Genomic DNA, 17,228 nt, shown 5'->3' on the forward strand with positions numbered 1-17,228 from the left:
TGTGGCGATCGACGCGACGTTATAAATTATAGCGGGCGCAATAAAATCTATGATTCATACGGTCAGTATCACAGTACAAACTGGAGATATGCTATTCACAGACAGAAAAGCTCGTATAATTTCAAGTCGGTGGTCGATATATTTGGTCAAGTAGTCGTGTCAACGTATACAACGTCAGAGAGGAAACGAGAGTGCTGCTCACTCTTATGGATCTAGCTGTTCCTGGATTAGTGGACTGCGACCATGCGGCGCCAAATGCAACAGTTTAGTCTACGTTAGCGTATACAAGAACCTATAAAATTAGGGATCTGCCCTGTTTGGTTGCACCCTAGCATAGACAAGAACCTATTGATTTCCACGCTACCAGAACTTATTCACTTGTACGATTTTACGGAAAAGTTCATATCTACTTTTCTATTCGTGATAGACGAATATAAGAATGACAAAACCGCGCAATAATGAAACTAATTGTAAGTTGCCTAAGAAAGAGAAATTAATCGTTTATTATATTTTTAAACGATGACACTTATAAAACAGGGTTAGAAGTAGTAGAGATTGCTTTCTGCTATTACAAAATAGATATTGTATAACTTATACATCGACTAATAGCAAACTAAACTATTTCTAACCCTGCTTTATACGTGTCATCGTTCAAAAATATAATAAACGATTAATTTCTTTTTCTTAGATAACTTACAATTAGTTTCATTATTGCGCGGTTTTGTCGTTTTTATACTCGCCTATCTCGACTTATATAGAAAAGTAGATGCACGAATATGAAATTTTTGTAGCGTGGAATTCAATAGGTTCTTGTCTATGCCAGGATGCAACCAGACAGGGCAGATTCCTAACTTTATAGGTTCTTGTATATGATAACGTGGATTAAATTCAGCACTTGGCTGCACGGTGCAGCACCTGTACTGTGAAAAAGCTAGAACTGCGAGCGTTGGCACTCTCATTTCCTCTCTGGTCACGTACACCGATCTTACCCAATGATATTATAGTATTACATGCAACGCGATATCCCGTAAGATGACAAGTCCATTTTTATTACTTCCAACGATCGAGTCGAACATAATTCTTATATTCGCCGTAGCAGTTTTGTACAAGAGAAAGTAAGAAATGATTTCTGATTTCTTTCGAAGTCGATATTTCAGAATGCGAGACAGGAAATTTCACGTGATGTTGATGATCTACTCTGCATTTAGTCAATGGTTAAAACAAGCGCATTGAATGCGTATTGCGTGGAACGAATCATCAACGAATAGGTACAAAATCTATTAAAATATCGTTTCTTATATTTTTCCGATTTTTTAAAACGATAATAATAGTATTTTAGTATATAATCTGTTTCATTTCTAAAGATATGTACGAGCAATATACATACATGTAACGAATTGATTTATTTGATAGTAACAATAGCGATAATTATTATAATGGTGATAATGATAATAATAATAATAATAATAGCAATAGTAATAACGATGATAATAGGTGATAATCCACTAGTCCAGTTTCCTCTCTGACAAGGCATACATTGACTTGACATTATTATTATTATTAGATATTATCTATATTGTGGTCGTAACGAGGCCCATAGACCAATAGAATCATCTATGTAAATACGTGGAAAATTCAAGCGTCATTCTTGCCCTACATGTATTAAAGACAATGTGTGGGGTAGTCATTAGGGGAAAAGAGTGAAAAGAAAATGAAAAACACTCAGACGTTTTATTCGTTTGTACAACAGTTATAAATATAGAACAATAATATATGTACAAGAATTAATTAATAAAGAAGAGAACAAACAAAAAAAAACAATTAGAGAGCTTAGAAATGAATCTAAAAGAATAATTGAATTTTATAATATTTCGTTTCATACCATGTGGCAAAAGTGTGGCAAAGGAGTGGCAGAAGTGTCGGATTTCTTCGCTATAGACAAAGTTGATCGTGTTTAAAAGTATACGATGTCTATCGCGTTGCGTCTAAAAGAGAAGCGAAAATCAGAAAGAAAGGAGAAAACGCGTTTGTAAGAAGGAAGAAAAAGAATGTGCTACTGGTGAAACAGGAGAAGATGGAAAAAAGAGGGGGAAGGAATAAGAAGGGGAGTGAAACTTACGATGTACTATTTATCGAGGGGTAACTGGTGCTCCCTGATCGAATCTGCGCCTTTCGTACTGCCCGTTGTTCTCTTCTTGTCTTTTTTCAGAGCACGATTTCGTATGTTACATATGATTTTGGAAGTTAACCAGAGCGCGCCTTTCTCGCAGATGCATTGTAAACCGTGTATAAAAGCAGTTAGTAAGAAATGAGGCTGATAACCTGTCGTGCACAATTCCAGACCGATCGTTTTTAACGAAGCCTTTACAAATTCTTCTGGCTTTGGTGCCATCCAAGTCGGTTTCCTAAAGATGTTACGTAGATATGTGATATGTATGTATACGTAGCTATGAATAGATACGAGTAGAAATCAAAGTGTCACTTATGAAATATTCAGGCGTTTAAGCACGTCAGAACGTACAAGTGTCCGTCTCGATGAATAAATGCATATAACGTGTATCGAATAAAAAAAGAGAAGCGGAAGTCGCTTAAACGAACTTCGCTTGACTTACTTGATCTTTGACATCTTGGTGGCTACTGGGCCGGGAGTAACGCATTGAACGGTGACGCCGTATGGTTCTGCTTCCGCAGCCAAATCGTAGCTGAGCTTGAGCACATAGGCTTTGCTAGCGGCATATACGGATAAATAGGGGGATGGTATAACCGCTAACGCCGAACTGATATTTATCAAAACGCCCTTTCTACGTTCGAACAGTTGCGGAAGAAGTGCTCTTGCGACTCCTGTTACCGCCGCCACATTTAGCTGCAATATTTCCGTTAAACAACCCTCCGAGATGTTATTAAATAGATCGGGATGGTCGTAACTGGCCCCAGCATTGTTTACCACCACAGCGATCTGTCAATAAAGACGGATTCTCAATATATCGATATATTTCGCGCTAATTTGAAAATTTTGCTAAAAAGAAGTTTTCCTGTATGTACCCGTGCATTAACAACGCAACACGATATTACGATATTATACATTACCTGTATGCATTATGGCCGTGTATTATTCAATGTTGAAATTGGCGGATAGAAATAATGAAACAAACTGTTTGTATCTTCGGTGTAGGTGCGTGATCGCGTGTAAGTGCGTCGAATAAGTGCGCGATGGCGCAATAATATAAATTATTATTCGGCACGTGCGATAGCAAAAATGAACGAACGAACGGACCGGATAGATGGATGGAACGAAAAAGAAAAGAGAGAGAAAGAGAGAGAGAGAGAGAGAGAGAGGATAAGAAAAAGGGGAAAGAACAAATACCTCGAGTTCTTCGGTGGCTTTGGCAATTCTCGTGTAAGCCACTTGTCCCTCGGTCAAGTCTGCTTCCACGATTCGAACTTCGACGCCATACCGTTGTTTGATCTCAGCTGCGACTTGCTCGAGTTTCGCTTGGGTTCGTGAAACCAACACGATACTCAGACCCTTTTCAGCTAATTGTTCCGCGTATGCTTTTCCAATTCCACTGGTGGAACCGGTAATCACTGCCCATTTACCCTGCGTCCTCAAGTCGATACCAAAACCGAAGCTCGGTCCTATTAGTTTCTTCCACACGAGAATGCTGACTCGTAATAAAAATCGCAGTCCAAGCGCTGCTAATACGACCAACGATGCTTTTTCCAAACACGTCAATGTCATCCTGAAACGATGGACGATTCGATTTGGTTTGATCAGCGGGCTACAAGTAGAAGCAACGATTCGCTCGAACGGTGACGCGCATCTACCGGTATCGTTCACGTTTAACCGTATGTCATCCTCCCGACGAATTTTCTTTCTTCGTTTCTCCTCCCTTGCGCGATCGCACATCGGCGTGCCACCGTATGCAATAACACGACGATCAAGCGAATCATTGGCTGACTCTGACAGCCGAGGTTATCGCGCTGATACCTTTTTCACCATGCAAACATACGCGTACACTTTTATACATATGTAGATTAGCGTATGTACGTAGATAGCAAAGCGTATGTACACAGAGCATTAGTTACCTATATATTTTACCGTATTATACATGTACGTGTATCGTGGTATCGAATAATGTCGTATCGGACGAAATCGCTGCATAATAGTGGACGACGTACGTACGCTATCTCTTGTAGAAGCGGCAAGTCACTTTTTGCAACAGTAAATATCTTCTAATCGAAGATAATTCCAAAGTAAGTCTACGAAAGAGTCTAGGAAAAGACGAACGTTTATAACTGGACTACTAAACTACTAAACGCTACTAAAGCTTTATCGAAGGAAATTTCAGGTCTAAGCGACTAAATCAACGTAATATTTGAGAAAGACAAGCGTAGAGATTACCAATTTTCTAAACCAGTAAATTCTATCGATAAGGCCTTAAAGGTTGCGACAGCGACGATTATATTATACATGTCGTTCGTTCCTAATCTAACAGCAATATTTCTCATACGTTTAACAGTGGTCTATCACGTTCGCGAACTAAATTTATCCGCTTATCCGTTATTTCTTTCGTATTTCTTCGCTTTTACATACAAATTACACAGTACTATTGCCTATTGTACTATAACATTTTTAGTATTCGACTTTGACATCTTCTACACGCGATATTTAACGAAGCGAATATTAGTTATTTCCATATTGAACGATTTGGTAATTGCAAAATAGAATATTCAACGATTGCGAGACGGACGAATAGGACAGAAAAGTACGAAGATAATGAACACGTATGTACATAAATACATACTTATGTATATGTACATGCATATATGTATGAAAACGTAAATAATAAAAGGTATCAGACGATATCTTACTATCTTACTATCTTACTGTCTTGCTATTTTACTATCTTACTATCTTACTATCTTACTATCTTACTATCTTACTATCTTACTGTCTTGCTATTTTACTATCTTATTATCTTGCTATCTTGCTATCTTACTATCTTACTATCTTACTATCTTGCTATTTTACTATCTTACTATCTTGCTATCTTACTATCTTGCTATCTTACTATCTTACTATCTTACTATCTTACTGTCTTGCTATTTTACTATCTTACTATCTTACTATCTTGCTATCTTACTATCTTACTGTCTTGCTATTTTACTATCTTACTATCTTACTATCTTGCTATCTTACTATCTTGCTATCTTACTATCTTACTATCTTGCTATTTTACTATCTTACTATCTTACTATCTTGCTATCTTACTATCTTACTATCTTGCTATTTTACTATCTTACTATCTTACTATCTTGCTATCTTACTATCTTACTGTCTTGCTATTTTACTATCTTACTATCTTACTATCTTACTAACTTACTATTTTACTATCTTATTATCTTGCTATCTTGCTATTTTACTATCTTACTATCTTGCTATTTTACTGTCTTACTATCTTACTATCTTGCTATTTTACTATCTTATTATCTTGCTATCTTGCTATTTTACTATCTTAGTATCTCACTATCTTGCTATTTTACTATCTTACTATCTTACTATCGGCAAAACGATTAACACAGATAAGATGCTTTTATGGTTTTAGCGGATTACCTGTATTTGATATCGTCGAAATCGATCGGTGATGCTGATGACGAGGACGATGACGATCAAGTTTCTTTCTCGATTCAACGTGTTGTTTCTCTTTGACACGATAGAGACGTTGTCGTGATCGTGAAACGATTAAGCTCATTAAAAAATAAGTAAAAATGCTGTTCCGCGGGAGGAAAGGGAGAAAACTGTGCGTAATCACACGCGTGTACTGTGCGCGGGAACGAGAAGAAGGACGAGGACGAGAAGCAACTCTGATTAATCGAAATATCGACGAATGGAAGAGAAGAGACGAATGGAAAGACACGAACGATACGGAGCCGAGCAAACTGGGAGATACGCTCGGAGAGCAGGCCGGATCGCTGAAGGGTACGGAAGAGAGTAGCCGAGAGAAAGCGGAAAAGGGAGGAGAAAGGTGAAGTGAAAGGGAGGGAGAAGGTGAAAAGGGGTCGGGGGAGAGGGAAGCCGAAGGAAAAAGGAGGAAGCGAGAGGAGACGATATCGTGGCACGGTCGATGGTAGTAGGAAGCGTTGCGGAGTTTGCGCGGGCGCAGACCTAGATAAGCATGTGGATGCGAATTGAAGCGATCGCGAACCAGACGTGTTCGATATACGTATAGCAAGTATGCGCAAGTTGCGCGAGTGTGTGGTTTCAACGTATACATTGTAAATGTATCGACATAGACGGTCGGCGCACGACCAGCAATGTCAGCGTTAAGCCGTTCCGGAAGAAAGTCTTGCTTCCACCTCGGCTTTTCTTTGCCAAGGCAGGGGAACGGTTAATTTTTTCTTTGACACACTTTGCTTTGGCACATTCTTGTGTAGCAAATACTGCCGATCGAAAAAGTGGAATGCCAGCGTGGATAATTTGCCTCTGCGTTTCTCCTTGCCTACTCGTATCGCGTATAACGCGAACGTATCAAACCATATTATCCGATAATACGTCCACCGACAACGATGTTCGCCTAAATACCTAATACGAATAATCCGATCGTAATTTGTCTATCGTGGTTTCACACTCTCTTTATTTTGTCGTTTACAAGTTGCACGGGTTTCTATATTTCGTTGTCTTCGTTTTTCGTTGTCTATCTTCGTTTTTCCGCTTCTCTTTATTTTCGTCGTCGTTTCTCCGCTTCGTTTGGACGTCGCGTTTACGCGTTATATCGATTCCAAGCTTCGTGCGAGTATCTTAAAGTCTACGTTTACGTATCTAACCGAGTGCGCTTAGTTGTACCAGCAATTAGCTATATTAGTTAGAAAATGGTAGAAAATGAAGTAAAGCGTGTGTGGTAAATAAGCGACAAAGGAAATAAATTGGAGAAGAACGATGGAACTGATACGCGTGTACGCGTGATGGTTTTCAAACGTGCAAGTCAGTGGTGTTGATTAATCGCTCGGATGTATCGGGAATCATGCCCTTTGTTCCTGTTTTAACGACGCGTCGACCAATCAACATCGTAACGTTGCGATCCGCTTGGTGCATAGTTTGTAGGTGAAATCGTCTCCAAAGCAGAGCCTTGGTATCGAAAGATTTTGTCCAATCCTGCCATTCTCCGCGAGTGATCTTCTCACTTTCCATCTCCAACAACTTCTCGATTACGGTCCGTAACCATATATTCCAATCTTTGGCCACGTCACTGATATACTCGAGCCATCTAGTCCAATTTCTAATTTCTTTAGACTCTACTTCTGGCATGTATCGTTCCATGAACGCCATCTGCGATTTACTTAGTATCGATCTTAACCAATTTGCCATCTTTCCGCACACTATGTTCATAATAGTCTTCAATTCTTCCGTCAATAGATCCGGGTTTTCCAACCTTACTATATTACTCAACTTTTCGTAAATCGCACGATGTATGCCATTCGTTATCGGATCATCGCCCGTATTTTCTGGCATGCTTTCGATCATCTTGTAGATAGTATCGATGATCTTGTCGAACGTGAGGAAAGGGAGATCGGTTTTAAACAATTCTTCCAAACCCTCGATAACGTCTATATGTTTGGGTAATTCCATCTCAACCGGCGATACTTCCACTCTCGTTTCGTCCAACGGTTCTTCCACCTTCTTGTCTTCGACTCGAGCTTCTTCCGCTTTCGCTTCCACTTTGCCTTCTATCTCTGTTTCTAGTTCCGATTTTGGCTCTACTACCGCCACTTTTTCTGCTTCTGATACCGATTCTAGTTTTGGTTCTGCTCCTGGCTCTGGTTCCGATTTTGCTTCTAATTTTGCTTCCGGTTCTAGTCCTGCTACCGACTCTGCTACCGCTTCCGATTCTGATTCTGGCTCTCGTTTTGTTTCCGCTTCTGCCTCTGCTTCCGCTTCCGCTTCTGCTTCCGATTCTGGTTCTGATTCTGGTTCTGTTTTCGGTACCAGCTCCGGTTCTGGTTCCGGTTCTGGTTCTGGTTCTGGTTCTGACTCTGGTTCTGGCTCTGTTTTTGGTACCAGTTCTGCTTCCGTTTCTGTTGCCGGTTCTTCTTGTAGTTCTGGTTCTGCCTCTGATTTGATTTCTGGTATTTCTTCTAATTCTTTTGCCACTTCTGTTTCCATATCCGCTTCTATCTCCGCTTCGACTTGAGCCTTCGGTTCCGTTTGTATCTCAGTCTCCGCTTGCGCTGCTGGTTCCACTTGAGTTTCTGTTTCCACATCCACTGGCAATTCTATTTCCGCTATTTCCGAATCTTCCGCTCGAGGCTCGATTTCTTTTCTTTCCGTCTCCGTTTCCTCGTCCATCGTTTTCGCATCCTCTTCCCAATCCAAGTCTGATTCGCGGTCTTCATCGTCTTCTTCGTATTTCTTTAGATCCTCGTCCTTATCTTTCTCCTCGTCCTCCTCGTCTTCGTCGTCATCCTCCTCCTCCTCCTCCTCCTCGTCTATTCTCATTTCCTCTTCTTTCCTTCGACATCGTTCCACGAGTTTGTCCTCTTGGTATTGCGCCACCTCGGACAGCACTCCGGTTATCCAACAGGCTATTACATCGGCCAAATAACGCACTTGTTGCGATTTACGATCTTCGTCTTGCGGAGGGCTATATTCGAGAACATCTGTCAGACGTCCGATTATCACTTCCACGACGTCGTTCAACTCCGACTTCGGATACGAGCATTTCGATTTTAAGATACTTCGGACGAAACGCTCGGCCATAAGATATTGACAAGAAATTGAATCTTTGTCGAAGAATCCTGCGGTTGCCATGCCAACGCTTGTTCTCCTTAATTTGTTTGCCTCTTTGTATTGCCATTTCTCCATTCCGCCTTTCCTCTTCTTTCCGCTAGACTTCTTTTTACGCGAGATTTTTGCAGCTTGTCTACAAAAGATATTTCACAGCCGTGTACACCTCGACGATGCTTCAAGAAATTTCAAAATTATTTTTCCAACCGCATAACGATCGTTATTATGTGTCTCTCGGTGGAAAACAGAACAGAACGGAACGAAACGAAACGAAACGAAACGAAACGAAACGGAAAATAAAATAAAACAAAACAGAGAATATAAACGAAAAGATAATGTTACCCAAGTGCATAAAGAATGGTTTAAACGATCGATACGTTACTCAGGGGTTAAACAAGTTTCGTTCTCTACGGTTCGGACGAGATTATCCACGAGAGCCGGCGGTAATATCGACGCGCCTTGTTGTAAAGTTATTAGCATTCGTTGTCTCGTCGGTTGTGCCAATTCTTTGATTCGCGGTGACACTGGTCTTAGTTTCCTAAACACCGTCTTCTCCTGATCTGGCGGGCATTTGCGACTATGTGAAAATATTAGAATCTTTTGTTACGTTTGCTATTCCGCAAAACCGACAGTGTCAAAATGTATCTCATTGATGAAGTTGAAACTTTCACCTTGCAGTCGCTAACATATTGATATAATCTTGTTTTGTTAAACAGTGTCTAGGTATGGTGTCTAATTTTGCGAATGTACAAGGCTCTCCAAATACCGAAACCTTTGTAAATTTTCTCGTCTTTTTCTTCCTGCCTCTCTGTTTTCGACAGCAATCGTCGTTCGACCTCTCTGTATGCTACGGCACAAATTTATCGTAAAGTTAGCTACATTCTTTCGTCAACATCAACGAAACACATAGTAATCTCCGTTCGTTGATCGAACCATTTCACATGCTGAATCGAACGACGTTCGATTATCGTTACGGATTTAAATTGTTCTCGCAGGAAATTCTATCGAACGGTTGAAACAGCGGCGAAACACTCCTCGAGAGCATCGAATAAAAGAGTATGCAAATCCGACTTGTATACGTGTATATTATAAAGTATTTTCTTATGTATATATTCATGACGATAAATTAGCTTCTCAATCGCATTTAACCTATTCGCATTTAACCATTTCCCTATTTCGAAAGCAAGATATCCGTGATGAAAGAAGAAAGCGAATCATCTGAAAATGTTGAAACTTGTAGATCCATTTGCCTTAGTTTTCTTTAAAGGTGGTTTATCACAGTGCTCCCATCTTTTCTTCTTTTCCACTATTCGTGGATAACCTTCGAACGTATCATCCTTTTGTCCTCTCTTTATTTCACGCTCGATCGAAGTGGCTCGTTTAACGTCTTCGGGCGAATCGTCGTTTTTTTCCATCTTTCCTTTCTTTCCTTTCTTTCCTTCTACCAACAATACATTCACATATATACACGCATTATCTATATGTACTGCTATACGTACATGTATAATACGATATAATATTAATTATCCTTTTCATTCTAAACGTAGTTTCATTCTAAACAACAGCTATGCAAATAATTTTGAATAATTCTCCTTTCTTAGATATTGATCATACCTGACGTACAATTACGATTTCTATATTTGATCCAACGTGCAAATTGTTATCCTATTTTTCTATTTCCTCTTGCTCTTTTCTTCTCTATGTGTCGTTATATGTTCCTTATTTCTTTTGATTGTTGCAAGTGAGTATCGAGATAGATTTACTTGAAATTTTTTTACATTTTGCATAAAGTCGTTAAATGTGGTAGGTTAAAGGCGATAGGATAGGGGAATCTGTTTTGTTTTGAAAGCATAGATTTTCATCTCGCTTCCATGTATAGATACGGTATGCATGTAATCGATCAATAACATAAATATGAATTCAATCGCTTAACCGGATGTAACGCCACGCTTGACGTAATCACGCTATACGGTCATTGATTGTTTCTGGCAGCTTTTAATTTAATCGATTGTTTTAGATATTCATCGACGCATACGATATCTATGTATGCATATATGCGTGCCTGCGTGTATACGTGTGCGTGTGTATTTTATAGAGCATATATTATACACTCGTTCGGTTGTTCTTTATCGTAATCGTAATTCAATTATTTTCACTATACGTATAGAGAAAATTATGCGCAAGAGAAAAAGGTACGTGTATATAGGTGCGATAAATAAGTAAGAGCGAGAATATGTAAGTATGCGTCGTTGGCGGTATCTGTGGCGATATTCTATGATACGGTGCGAAGCGGCAGATGATACTCCGATAGACGAGAGAATATTCGATTGCAGTGGATAAGGTAAGCTCGCCGAAGGCATTGCCGAAGGATAGTGTGGTGACTGACACGGCAGAAGAATGGCAATTGCTCGTAGAAAGTTGTGCGGATGGCTTGAAGATGGCGATAGCTACGGTATCAGTGCTCGACACCGATAGCTGCTCCGTTTACTAATCGATCATTCCGGGTGTCGGGAGTCCGTGCAAAGTAGATGCAAGTTGGTGTGCCTACTTGAGAGGACGCATACTTCGCAAGGACACTTGTGAGTAAAAGAAGTGTTTCTAAGATATGCAGCTGTGTGAAAATAACTGTTGCTCCTATATAAATCACTCGTGATACAGGTGCTTTAGCACAAGATGTTAGTTGGAATTGTGTCGTGAAAAATGTTGAGGGCCAACAACAGCAACTTATCGGAACGAAACACCGTTTGAGACGTCCAACGATACCTTCTCCGCTTCGTTGCTGCACCGCTCCAAGTGGTTACGATTATGATGAGATAACAAACGCAGAATGAAATACAGTGGCAGTAACCTTCTTGGTTATGCAGTTTACGCATTTATTCTATTTTTTAACGGTGAGTCAAACACGACGCTCTTCTTTTCTTTATACCGATCTTTCTATTGTTTCGATTCAAATGCTTTCTCAGTTTTATGTAAACCTTCCTCTTTTTCTCACTCGGCTTTTTACCAAGTAATTTCTTGTTTTTATTACACTCACCTTAACCTTTTATCTTGCGCGCTCTGTTCTGATTAATAATAATAATAATAATAATAATAATAATAATAATAATAATAATAATAATAATAATAATAATAATAATGATGATGATGATAATAATAATGATGATGATGATAACAATAACAACAACAACAAGGAGGAGAAGAAGAAAAAGCCTTTTTGTTAAAGCTACGCTCCTACGATTCAATGAATCAGTGAAACATTATCTAGCGTCGTTTTAAATCATTCGGTCATACGTCGATATAAATATTTTTTTACCATTCTGCGTTTGTATATTCAACTTGCAGATTCATTTATTTATTATTCTCGATATTTATGTGTCGAACGGCAGCTTTTAACACTCGATACTTGGTGGATTTTTCGATTGACGTAACGTGCGTATGACGCATGTATATACATTGCCGCTCACCTGCTTACTTGATCACTTGGTATGATATGCGCGTGCCACTTTATGTTAGCAAAATATAAATCTTCTGTAAATTGTGCTGTCAAATATATTTATGTTCAGCGAAATAGTTGTTAATTGTTATTTTTGTGCCGTGTGAAATTCAAACAAATAATACAAAAGACAAATATAGGGAAACATTGTTAATCAATGATTCAATTTACGAATTTCATTTCTCATAATTTCACTGCTTAGTAATCTCATAAGCGAGTAAGAGTTCCTATGACTATACTTTTATAAATATTTTACAGTTATTCATGCAAAAAGTGGTGTCACCTGCAAAGATCAACAAGGACGAATCTATGAAGATACTTTTATATACATTCCTGGCCCAGAACCCTGTACACTCTGTGTATGTGATAATGGCAATCCAAAGTGGTGTAGAACAGTTATTTGCGATTATGGAGATGCACTTCAAGTGGTAAAATAATCATATCGCTTTGTGCTTGGTATTATTCTCTTTCTTTGTGACTGAAAGATTGACTCTAAATTAAGCAGGAATATTGTAAATCTACCCGGCATATCTGTTGCCGATATATTTGCTTGGATGATACAGTGTTATCCATACCGAATGACAAATCCGATGGGATTGGTAGCAACACAAACGATGCTGTCACGAATTACGATATAGGAGTACGATCTGTTGCTAGTTTAGTAACAGTTATATTGTCATTGTGTCTGTTATTTTTTTTAGTACACCATCTTCGCCGAAGAAAGATACAAGGTATTTCTCCTTCACACTGTGTCAAGTGTTTTTATCTTAGAATAATAGATCAAAAATTCTGATTATTTTGTAAAAGTTTGCGTGGCAGGAAGGCAGGACAGACAGTTAGCAGAGGACCAAAGAAACTTAGGTAGTATGGGATATTTAGAACGAGATGGATTGTCGCATAGTGTTCCTATGGATGACATTCCATGTGGAGCTAGTTATCCATTGTGGAAACCGCCAAATAATTACTTTCCTCGTGGCGAGGCTCCACCACCTTATGAAGAAGCAGTAGCAGCAGCGCGAGCGGAACAAGCTCTTTTATCCATGAACCCACAAGCGCTTCCGCAATTAAATTTTCCAAACACCTATTTGCCAAATACCAATAGTCGTACAAGTATATCGTTAGTAGGAAGCACTCAAAGTGGTATAAATCGCAATTCGTCAACATTAATTTGCGACGGCGTCATAACGGATCAAAGTGGCTTAATCTCAACGCCAAGTAGGCCAATATCGAATCCAAACATATATACTAGCTATCGGCAGTCGAATCAAAACGAAACGTTATCTCCGAGTGTTAGTGTAGGAACTTCTACGACGAGTTTCACAATGGGAACAAGTACTTACGAAAATTTACCTACCCCCATTGGAATTCCCAACTTCATTAATCAGCGTCCTGATGTAACTGCACAACCATTATCCAACTTCACCCAACAACAATCTACTATTCCGAAAAGTTATCAAACGCATACCACCCTTCCTCGACAAACTGGAGCATTTACAATATCCGCAACCTTACCAAATTCTAGCGTGACTACTCATCGTACAATTCCTAGGACTTTAACAACTCGTACCAGTGCAAAGTTACAAGATATTATAAATGATTGCACTCAGAAAGAATTTTTACGATTTACGATAACAGCTGATATTACTACGTCGAACATACCACATTCGTCGCAACAAAATGCTGTAACTAAATTAGAAAATTCAAGGGAAAATACAAATCCAGAAACATTTCCCGAAGATGTACAAATACAGCCTTCTTCTGCTTCTTCCTCAGGATTGCAACAAATTGAAAGACAACCATTGGATCCTAAAATGGAACTAAAATCTCATGATTTTAAGGTATAGTACAAAATCAAAATCTAACATAATATTCCAAGTATCATAAAATTCTGTCTTTTCAAATACACTTACTTGTTGTATGTATATAATGATTTTCATGCATTCCAGCCACCATTAAATATAGCTAATGGAATTAATGAAGAAGGAAGTTTTGAATCGGTAACATGCACTTGTAGCATGCAAGCTCTTTCTACTCTCCACGACGATACGGATGATTACAGAAGCGAATGTGAAAATTGTAAAAGCGCAACAGGTTCTCGTTATTATTTAGATAACGAAGATGAATTAATTACGTCTCCGCACGAAACTATGACGTTACATAGAAGACCAGATGAAACAGCTTCAAATGTTACTCCTCAGTATTATAGAACTTCACTCACACTGCCTATAAGTACCCGTCAACGAACAAGGTAATTATAGGAAAAGGGATTATTATTCTTTTTTACTTAACTTAATATTAAATCACTTTATAACGTTTAAGGATTATCGAACCACTGCAACTAATAGTTGTGATAACATGTCGTATGAAGAAAAATTTAATAATTTATCATAGTATTGTACAAGATTGTGTGCATCTTTCATTCATTCTCTTCTGCTGTCTATTAATTACGTCTCCGGTCTCCATGTCTCATTAATATCTTCTTTCTGCTACTATTTGTCCAATTTACTAATTTTTCGAAAAATTTATAATTCAAACGAAACAATATGAATGTAACATTTTATAAGTTTACATTTGTGCTATTGATCGATTGACTTTTGTCGATATTTCTTTGTATCTAGGAGCACTGGCATTCGTGAAAATTGGTTCAACCCAATGCCTCAAAGTTCCACAGAATCCTCGGATGAAAATTGATTGCAGTTATGTGTTTCCTGTGCATCGTATAACTATTAAAATGATTTATATTACACTACCATTGATCAAAATTCAATATTAAGGAAGACGAACAATGTTCATATTTTATTGCGTTGCAGACAACGTTATATTGTCGGTAAATAGTATTATATTGCCAAATTTCAGAGTTACGGTGAAACTTTTTCTATCTTGTTCACTGTATATAAACTATTCACATACATACTCGAACTATGTATGACCTATGGAAAAAATGAGTCACGTTTTTGCTCTCACGGTTTTTCTTTACATGTTATTAAACTTTGAGAGCAAAGTTTAGATAATATATTTATTGCATAGCAATTTACAATTCCAATATGTTTAAGGACGTAACTACCCAAAGTATTTTTAACTATGTTCCATGCATATCATTTGTTAAAGATTCATCAACAGAATTGAAAATTGAATCTTTTTATCGTTTTATTACAGAATTCCTTTATTGTTTTGTCATGAACAGTACGATATATATATTTCGAGAAACTGGATAACGCAATAAAATATAAAGAACAGATTAGTTCATATTATACTCATTGTTACATATACATATACTTTTTTTATTTGTTTACCAATTGTTAATTTCGATACCTATTTACAATAATTTCAATACTAATTATTCAATAATGTGAGAGAAAAGTGAGTATAAAATAGGATATGAATGTTGCAGGTAAGTCGATGACAATTTGATAACTTATTCGAATATTGTTATACGCTGTTATATCATTATTTATATTATTGTTAATTTCTACATCTCATTATTATAATAACTTTTTATGGAAATTTTAGCGTAGAAGCCTTTATTTAATTGTGATATTTAAACACAATATTCTAACTTAATTGAAAATATTTTCATATAAATTTTCTTTCCATACTCTGGTATTCTGACGAAAATGGACAAAAGTAAATCTATTAGATAATGTGCAGTGCACAAGTATATATATATATATATATATATATATATATATATATATATATATATATATATATATATATATATGTTTTGAAGTCTTTTAAGAATACATATCAATATTGAGTACAACCTCCAAGTTATATAAAAATTACATAAATATATTCATTTTAGTTGATTTCTCAACACATTTGTTAATTTTTGCCGTTCATTTAGCATGAAACATAAGCGTACAGTATGTTAAATAATAGAAATTGTTTTACGATTTGTATATACATATGTTTGAAACAGATCTATTGGTTCAAATAGCCTAAATCAGCCTTAATACATATATGTTACGCTTCTTCCACTTATCGTGTGAATGTTGGACTCTATTCTATTATATTTCACTGTTATGTATGCGAGCGTTCGTGCATTTGTATGTTACACGCATACAAGATATAATATTCATCTTAAAACTCTTAAATCGACACTCGGGAAAATGTCTTATTTCGTATGTAAAACGCTCTTTTTATGATCTTTTTTTCTCATGGATTTGTAATGGAAAGTATGATTGTAGTTACAGAAATTTTACATTCAGACAATTGACTCACATAAGATATGGTGGAAATTTCTAACGACTAAGTTTAACATTTTGGTATAAGGATAAACGTTTTTAAGTCTATACAATTATACTCTATGTAAAGTGAGAAGAAAGATTTTTCTTATCGGGGATTGTTTGTAACAACATACTTTGTATGATCCACGCATGAGTGAAATACTCATTGTCTCTAATCGGTGATTAATGATTTTTAAATGGTCCCCTGAAGCATGCAATATTTAGTAATTATAATATATTTTAGTTTACGGATAGAATTTAAGAATCAGACTGATCATATTTAATGATATACAAATATTTCTATTTGAATCAAGTCGGAGATGTATTTCACTAATCATATATATTTCACTAAAATTCCTTTCCTAATGTAAGACATTTTTTTATATTATTACAAATATTCTATAAATTAGTAAGGTCTAGGATGACTAATTATTGATAATATGTTAACAAAAATTAATAAGCATTTTATTATCATTATGACATTATTAATCTCATCGTCATTTTAATCCATTGTACTTTTGTGTTATTTTATATTTTTGTTATATTTGTGAAATACTTTAATCATTCAGTTAGTTAATCAATTATAAGAAAAATACAATTATTTATTAATTGTAATTATTTTCACAAATATTTGTGCGACCATAAATATTTGTTATTTCATGCAAAAGCACATATTTATTATCTAATTATTGTCTATATATTGAAAAGTATATAGCAATGTAAA

General features: G+C 36.9%; 3 protein-coding genes across 4 annotated transcripts; 1 reads left to right on the forward strand and 2 right to left on the reverse strand.

The window, feature by feature from the left end:
* Positions 1–1,712: 1,712 nt before the first annotated feature.
* Positions 1,713–5,995, reverse strand: LOC117212726 (very-long-chain 3-oxoacyl-CoA reductase-like). Its single transcript, XM_033457733.1, has 5 exons — positions 5,615–5,995; positions 3,365–3,740; positions 2,613–2,956; positions 2,120–2,405; positions 1,713–1,985 (listed from the first exon to the last, which is right to left on the reverse strand). The coding sequence occupies exons 2-4, from the start codon at positions 3,737–3,739 to the stop codon at positions 2,126–2,128; spliced, it is 999 nt and encodes a 332-aa protein (XP_033313624.1). The 5' UTR covers position 3,740; positions 5,615–5,995; the 3' UTR covers positions 1,713–1,985; positions 2,120–2,125.
* Positions 5,996–6,883: 888 nt separating this feature from the next.
* LOC117212729 (eukaryotic translation initiation factor 5B-like) lies at positions 6,884–10,205 on the reverse strand. The gene is made up of 4 exons (XM_033457738.1): positions 10,033–10,205; positions 9,454–9,629; positions 9,165–9,359; positions 6,884–8,918 (listed from the first exon to the last, which is right to left on the reverse strand). Exons 1-4 carry the CDS (start codon positions 10,195–10,197, stop codon positions 6,971–6,973), a joined length of 2,484 nt encoding a protein of 827 aa, XP_033313629.1. The 5' UTR covers positions 10,198–10,205; the 3' UTR covers positions 6,884–6,970.
* A 989-nt stretch (positions 10,206–11,194) lies between these two features.
* On the forward strand, positions 11,195–15,544 carry LOC117212724. 2 transcript variants are annotated; one of them, XM_033457728.1, is made up of 7 exons: positions 11,195–11,361; positions 11,441–11,673; positions 12,534–12,703; positions 12,778–13,006; positions 13,083–14,113; positions 14,222–14,523; positions 14,894–15,544. In XM_033457728.1, the coding sequence occupies exons 2-7, from the start codon at positions 11,610–11,612 to the stop codon at positions 14,964–14,966; spliced, it is 1,869 nt and encodes a 622-aa protein (XP_033313619.1). In that variant the 5' UTR covers positions 11,195–11,361; positions 11,441–11,609; the 3' UTR covers positions 14,967–15,544. The 2 variants fall into 2 exon arrangements, with proteins under 2 accessions (XP_033313619.1, XP_033313621.1); XM_033457730.1 differs by having other exon boundaries at positions 11,196–11,361; positions 11,450–11,673; positions 12,781–13,006.
* The last annotated feature ends 1,684 nt before the right edge of the window (positions 15,545–17,228 follow it).

Source organism: Bombus bifarius, unplaced genomic scaffold (genome assembly GCF_011952205.1).
Source record: "Bombus bifarius isolate JDL3187 unplaced genomic scaffold, Bbif_JDL3187 scf7180000008359, whole genome shotgun sequence".
NCBI lineage: Eukaryota > Metazoa > Arthropoda > Insecta > Hymenoptera > Apidae > Bombus > Bombus bifarius.

Coding starts and splice junctions, on each gene's coding strand:
- LOC117212724 (XM_033457728.1), top strand. CDS start 11,610: ATGAAATACAGTGGCAGTAACCTTCTTGGTTATGCAGTTTACGCATTT. Junction 11,674..12,533: donor ATTTATTCTATTTTTTAACG/GTGAGTCAAACA, acceptor AATATTTTACAG/TTATTCATGCAAAAAGTGGT. Junction 14,524..14,893: donor AGTACCCGTCAACGAACAAG/GTAATTATAGGA, acceptor CTTTGTATCTAG/GAGCACTGGCATTCGTGAAA.
- LOC117212726 (XM_033457733.1), bottom strand. CDS start 3,739: ATGACATTGACGTGTTTGGAAAAAGCATCGTTGGTCGTATTAGCAGCG. Junction 2,957..3,364: donor AAGCCACCGAAGAACTCGAG/GTATTTGTTCTT, acceptor CTTTATTGACAG/ATCGCTGTGGTGGTAAACAA. Junction 2,406..2,612: donor ACCAAGATGTCAAAGATCAA/GTAAGTCAAGCG, acceptor TAACATCTTTAG/GAAACCGACTTGGATGGCAC.
- LOC117212729 (XM_033457738.1), bottom strand. CDS start 10,197: ATGGAAAAAAACGACGATTCGCCCGAAGACGTTAAACGAGCCACTTCG. Junction 9,630..10,032: donor CACCTTTAAAGAAAACTAAG/GCAAATGGATCT, acceptor TTTGTGCCGTAG/CATACAGAGAGGTCGAACGA. Junction 9,360..9,453: donor AATATGTTAGCGACTGCAAG/GTGAAAGTTTCA, acceptor ATTTTCACATAG/TCGCAAATGCCCGCCAGATC.